The sequence below is a fragment of the Crocodylus porosus genome, unplaced genomic scaffold (genome assembly GCF_001723895.1).
Source record: "Crocodylus porosus isolate Cpor-Errol unplaced genomic scaffold, CroPor_comp1, whole genome shotgun sequence".
Classification (NCBI taxonomy): Eukaryota; Metazoa; Chordata; order Crocodylia; family Crocodylidae; genus Crocodylus; species Crocodylus porosus.
In genome coordinates this window covers 98550353-98557170 of record NW_017728947.1, presented here as the reverse complement: position 1 = coordinate 98557170, position 6818 = coordinate 98550353, and the positions used below count along the sequence as shown (strand labels likewise).

Here is a 6818-nt window from a genome sequence, read left to right as displayed (position 1 = left end):
AAAAAAAAAATCTATGATTGCAGCATCCATCTTCCTGAATTACATTTTTAAGCCAGAAAGTAATGACTTTCATTTTCCATGAGTGCATTCCAGGCTGTCTTCTAACCATCTCTGGTTTTAAAAAAAAAAAAAAATCAGTGCAAAATAAACAATGGTGAAGTACTAATTTAACCATTGAACTTATTTGGATTTAAGAAACACTTTATTTTACACTCTCTCTCTCTCTCTCTCTCTCTCTATATATATATATATATATGTGTGTGTGTGTGTGTGTTTTTTATATTTATATAAAAAACCACACATATATATATATATATGAATGAGAGAGAGAGAGAGAGAGAGATTAAATTACACCAAACTTGAAAAGTATAAAGAGAACTGAAAAGTTACTATTTTTACTGCAACACCAAAAGAAGCATTTTTTTAAAGGAAAACTCTTCTTTGGGTGAGCAGCCTAGACATATTAGCTGTAATAAGGTCTCATTACATTATTCCTTTGCAAAGTACTATGTGATTCACATAATTCCAAGTTTACACTCTGCCATTTTATAATTTTGTGATGCGTTCTGCCTGAAGAACAGCTGCTGGTTCCACTGTCATTACTTCTTGTCCTGTGTTCAAAGATTTGCTAGCAGTAGTGTGATGGCTATACTACAGTTCCACTTGGAGAATTGGCCTGGTTTTGGGATGACAATAAACCCTGCAAACAAAGCAGTTTACATTAATCCAGCAAGAGAACCTGACATTGATTTTAAAAGAATAAAAATGGTCTGCAACAAATTTCAGTACAACTGTTTGTCTGTACTACCCACAGAGCACCCAAGTACTACTGCAAGTTCTTACACAAATAATGTCACTTGCCCTGTTCCCTGATAACATTTCAATCAATGTTTCTGTGATGAATCAACATTGGTGTGCGTTTAGGATACATTGTATGAATCTGTCACAGCTGACTTCAGCTTGCCTTGTACTTTTTTCCATTGTTGGCAATTTCTGAGCACTCAGTCATACTGCTAAAAATACTCTTAATATCCTGTATTAAATAAACAGTCAGAATGGGCTTATTCTACAATCAGTATTAGAAAAAACCCAGAAGTTGGACAATGAACTTCCATTACTGCCAAGTGCCAGTTCTTGGTCCCTCACTAGTCAGCAAAAGAAGAGGTAATATACAATTCAACTGAAAGTTTTTACTAAATTTTCCATTTGGGAGTTGGGAGTGAGAACAGTGGGGGAAAATTCAATGAGAGAATTTAAGTTTACAATTTAAGGGAATTTTACCTTTGATTTTCTTCAGAAGCATCCTACCTCATTTAAACATGCTGCATTTTAAAATGGAACAGTGGCTTGATTTAGTTCAGGTTCATAAATTACTATGAATTCTCAGCTACAAATGTAGTTATACATGCTTAGTCAGATATATATTCAAGCACATATTTTCTGCTTCGATGTATGTATAGAAGTTAGCATCTGATCAAGCTACTTGTTTCTCCAGCCATTTGTTGAAGTTTATTCTGTACACCAGACTTCAGATTTAAAACAAGCACCTACACCAAGCATACGGCCCTTTCATTACGTTGTCATAAACATATCAGTCAGAAGACCCAAATACCAGCTAAGCTGGAACTATATTCAATCAACAATACCACGTTGCTCTTTGCTACACAGGTATGCATGCCCTTCTTGCAATTCCTCTAAACTTCTATTTTACAGACAGGTTCAATTCTTACCTCAAAATTAGGTTCTTGTGACTGAGATCCATCAAGCTAAACAAGACTAGGCAGCAACTAACAATAGGAATATAGAATCAGTGACATTCAAACTACAGGAGCTTTTTCTCCCTTAAATCCAAGAACCCAGGAACCACTACTATATGAAAAACAGTGCTTCTTCTGAACCACAGAAAGAAGTGGAAGGGGCTCTGAATTGGTGCGTCCAAGTAACAAAAACCTAAATTTCAGATAAAACTGTCATTTTTCTTTTAAGATCCACCAATACAGACATGGGATACATCCACATGAATGAGATGGACTTCGTGGCAGAAGATGGGTATGGAGAATACCAAGGTACACTCTGCTTCAAATTGTCCTCTATATATGTGGCACCTACAAAAGCGAACAAAATTGGTTTAGCGTATCTGTCAATCCATAACTGACTCATACACACCGGGTACAAAAACACCACATTTGCTACGTGACACAGCTCTACTACAGAGCAAGTCAGGCAATCCCACGGTAAGCTGTCCCTTTAATTTTTTTTCTTTTCTGTCAGGAAGATACAAAAGGGGGAGGTGTCACCTGTCTGTTCTTGTAGTCAGTTTCATTTTAGGGTAGCCATTTAATGGGTCAATGTAAGTGGGCCCCTCCCAACCACCTATTGGGCAGACAGTCAGTCATCAGAAGCAGCTAACTTAGACAAACTGGTCATGTATCCACTCCTTACAATCTGTAAATTAACTAGAGCACAAAATCGGGGCAATTTACTCATTAACTGTGTTATGCGCCAGCAGCCCATGAGGTAGATTTACATGGCTTGGTTACAAAATACACAAAGCATGATATTCAGACCTTGAAAAGAGAAGCTATTTAGGTAGTTGCACAGGTAATATACAGCAAGAACGATACAGTCCCTCCTCTGCATGGACTATGCTGAAAAAAACTGGAATTGAACACAAGGGCAACATTTTTTAAGAGCAACTCTATTTTGGCACTTCTGAAAGCTTGAAAATAAAGCTTTTATTTCAAAATAGCAACTAAAATAAGTGACAGCAGAACTCTTAATCAGAGCATACATTGTAATACCATATTCCACAAATTGTGGATTTTCACAGGTAGGATTAACAAATCTCATTTTCTTGCAAAGATCTGGATTGGCTAAGAACATTTTACAAGGACCTTTTGTGTTTAAATAGCCCAAGACACCAATATTTTCCCTCTTGTGACAAATTAAATCAGTGGTCTGACATGTCCACATGCAAATTAATCTGTAGTCTAAGCACAAGGTAAATCCTAAAAGAATATGGTATTTCTAACAGGCTGACTGTGGTATGCAGGTTCAAGAGGGGGAACAGTGATCACTTCTATCAGGTTTAGCAAATCTTTGTTTAAAATGCATTTTTCTGTGAAACATGGGAATGCGCTGATTTTACTACACATGAAGTGGTGGCTACGGTAAGTTGTGGCTCTGGGAAGCACGTAGGGCACCCCACTGAATCTACCAATGAACTACAAGGAGTCCTGGAACCTCTCAAATGCATAGGATAACTGGAACCCAAAGAGCGAGATTCATCTCCTGGGCTTCACAACCCTCCTCATAAGCAAAAGGAAAATGTGGTCCAGTGGCTGGAACATCAGAAATGCCAGTTTCAATCCATGTTCTGAACTGTCTTGCAGCGTTAATCTAAGCAATAGGAACACAAGACTGTGGGTAAAGCATCTCCCTAGGTCTTTGTCCAGTCTGCTGCCACTGCACACAAACATGTCATAACATCTTTCAGAAGTTAATCAAGCCCCATCTTAATGCACATTAGACTGCTAGCCACCACTATATAGGGCTGTTCAAGAACCTCACTCCCCAAATGGGTTGAAATCTTAAGTGCTCAGTTTTATATAGTTTTCAGAAGGCATCATAAAGACCAGATGTTTGTACAGAAAAACAAACAGATATGCTGCTAACATTAAATATGCTGCACAAGTGCATTAGCCAATTTCAGTGATTCCTAACAAGGGGCCATAAGATTCTTTGCAGTGTTCTGGCAGGGGGGGAAGAGGTCAAACTGCACTGCATTTAAAATGTTAAAAAGAACAGTTAATGTATTAAGTTTGCACTAATCAAAACCAAAGACAGCAAACAAACAAATTCTTATTCCTACAGCAGCTTCAAGTCTACCCTGTTGTGCACAACACACATTTTACAAAGAAGAAATATTAAGCTACATATTCAGAAAGAATGGGAACAGGACCATAAGTGCGCAAGCAGGGGGCAAGTTATGAATAACTAATATCTTAAACCACTGCACTTTCACATTTACCTTTAACTATTTTCATGCCACCACCCAGAAAGGGAACAGAAGACCCAGATCAGGAATTTACAGGAAACCAAAAGCTCTAGGAGCACACAGTGCATAAGCTTCTCTCACTGAAGTTTATTTCATTAAGTTTTTAAGGTGTAAAGCCTGCTATCAGTGGGAGAAAGTTTGAGTTTGTAACTATGATAATGCATCTTCCTGAAAGACAGGACTTTACAAACCGAGTACAGAACGTAAGTTACAGGCAATTTAAACTGGGAAGAATGCTCAGACTCTATTTGTGGTTCTCTTTACTTTTGTAAAGTTTGAGGTTAGGGAAGGATCCCTTCACGTTCTCTATTCCACGGCATATTTATAAAATCAATTAAAATAGAGTCAGCAGCAGTCTCAGGAACTATGATTATGCTGGATGAACCTGACAGAATATGTAGTGTGGTTTCACATGTGGGTTTGACAAAAACCTTAATATTTTCTGTGAGCATTAGGTCTTACTCATTTAATTCATTCCTATTCACTCATACCTAGCAATAAAAGCCCTTCATCCCGTAACAAATCAGCTAGCTATAGTTGTGCTTAGTTCAGAATGGAGACTGCATGAATCATGGAAAGGAAATAAACATTCTTCTAAACTTGTTCTGTCTGCAGATGGAAACATCCAGCCACAAGAAAAGTGAATATTTCAGAAAAAAATATTTATGACTACAAGGCTAATACAAAAGGTTTTAGGCTCCAGCTGTTATGACCCAAGCAGTCAGTGTATTTTAAAATCTCTGTTCAGATAAATGTGAAACAAGAAAGAAGATATAATCTGATCAGGGAAGGAACTATAAAATGCAATTATAGTCCAATAGCTAGACTACTGTATGCATCTTCTTTACCTGGTACTTTTCCTTGAGAAAAAGCAACAACAAAGCTATGAATACAGCAGTAACAATACTGTACAAGCAACTGGTACAAACAGAAGTTGCAAGAAAAGCTAAATTAGATTTAACAGATTAAAACTGAAAAACATGTTTAAAGAAGACTTATATGAGTATATTTTAAACTGCTTAAACGGTCCTTTGCACTTGTACTGATGCAACCAGTGCCACAAAAATGTTACACTAATTTAATTTACACCTGCTTGCACTTCGGCAAACAGGAATAAGATAGTGCAAATGTTTAAAAAAAATGGTACAATGTTTAAAAAAAATGGTACAATGGTCCCAATTTGTTTGCAAAGGACCTCAAATCAGTAGCTTGGTCAGGTACCTGGATAATCATTATCTCAAGATACCAAGCTGCATGAATTAAGACAGTAAATGAGATACTTTAAAAAAAGATTCTTAATTAAACATCCTAAGATCAATACTGAATTAATTTAGAGATATTTACTTAAGAACAAATCATCTCTGTATATCTACCCACCAAATCACAAAGGTATTTCCTGGATGGTGCGAATGGGAGAAGTCATGCAAAGCCTGTTAGTTATTTTAACAAAGCAGAATCCAATATGCTTGCCATGTGGACATTTAGTGTTATTACTGAAGCACCTTGCACTTGCTTTTTCTTGCGTTGCTCCAGTAACGTCTGCCCAAATATTAAGAGTATAAATTCAACTAGAAAAAAAGTACCTTGGATTTGGTAAAAGTGTGAGCAGCACCACAAGTACTTGGTTGCAGTTTCACCTCTGTGCATTAGTCCCTATTTTTAGCTTTAGAGAATACCCTTTGGACAAAGTGGAAAGGTAAATTCTGGTATTTGTCTCTAAATCCCAACTGAAACCCCTTCTTCCCCTCGACACCTGCAGGGACTAGGGAAAGTAAACACTCGCGTGTTTAGTACCTATATCTAAATATAAAAGGCATGTGTCCAGACAGCATATATCCTTACATTGGGCCACAGTTGGGGACAGCCATCTTGCAAGTTTTCTTTAGGTGTCTGCTGAAGTACACAGATTCTTATCAACAACAGTGACCCAGGCAATCTGACTTAGGCAGCAGGACCTTTGACCTAGTTTAGAAGTTAAGGGCTCATATAATGCAATAATATTTTCTAGCCTTTATGGACTAGAATTGCCTCCAACATTTAGGTTATATCACAAGCAACAGAAAGAATTGTAATAAATCTGGTAAATACTGCCTCATTTTCTACTCCGTTCCCAAGAACGCGATTAGTTTTAGACACAGACAAGATCTAAAAACTTAAACTGAAGGAAATTCATCATGAAGACAACTGGTCAATTTTAAAACCAGAACAGAAAGAGATCAGTGCTAGTAGTTATCTCCTCGAGGACTTCTGTGCAAAGGCGGCAGAAGCCATGTTACAGCTCTAAGATAACTTTTGCAATCGTTGTGGCTGCAGAAGGTGAAGATCAGATTTCTTTCACATTCTAAACACTTTCAGTTGAACTAGTTTGAACAGCCAATGCACATAATACAATTTGACTCAAGCAAGCCTTCAGGACATGCTTCACCTGTCTCTCCATCTGCACATACTTTCAAAGACAACAAACAAAACAAGAACAGCAGCACTGCCATGCCCAAATGGATTCAGATTGCCCCCTTCCTACCTCTTGAAGTACCAGACAATCCTCTGATGTTTAAAATCCAACAAGTTAGATAAAGAGACTTCTCTCAGTGACTCTACAGAAGTCACGCTTCAACAGGGAAACATCTCTTAGTTTGACAGGACTCAGGATGACTCCAGAATCTGTCGATAAAAAGAACTTTAAAAGGTCCCAAAAGATGAGCACTAAGCTAGAAAACAAGTCTCCCAATCATCTTTCTTGGCTGCTTGTACAAATAAACTT

General features: G+C 37.5%; 1 protein-coding gene across 5 annotated transcripts in view; it reads right to left on the bottom strand.

Annotated features, from left to right (window-relative positions):
* Positions 1–6818, bottom strand: part of WDR20 (WD repeat domain 20) — a 72947-nt gene continuing 66129 nt past the window's right edge. For 4 of the 5 annotated variants that reach the window (XR_002104168.1, XM_019552536.1, XM_019552535.1 and 1 more), the window contains one exon: positions 303–700. Coding sequence is in view for 4 of the 5 variants with exons in the window: in XM_019552536.1 (XP_019408081.1) it covers positions 647–700 (54 nt within the window). In the remaining variant the exon portion in view is untranslated. Of the gene's footprint in view, positions 112–302; positions 701–6818 lie in introns of those variants that run through there. The other variant, XM_019552532.1, reaches the window with a different exon arrangement.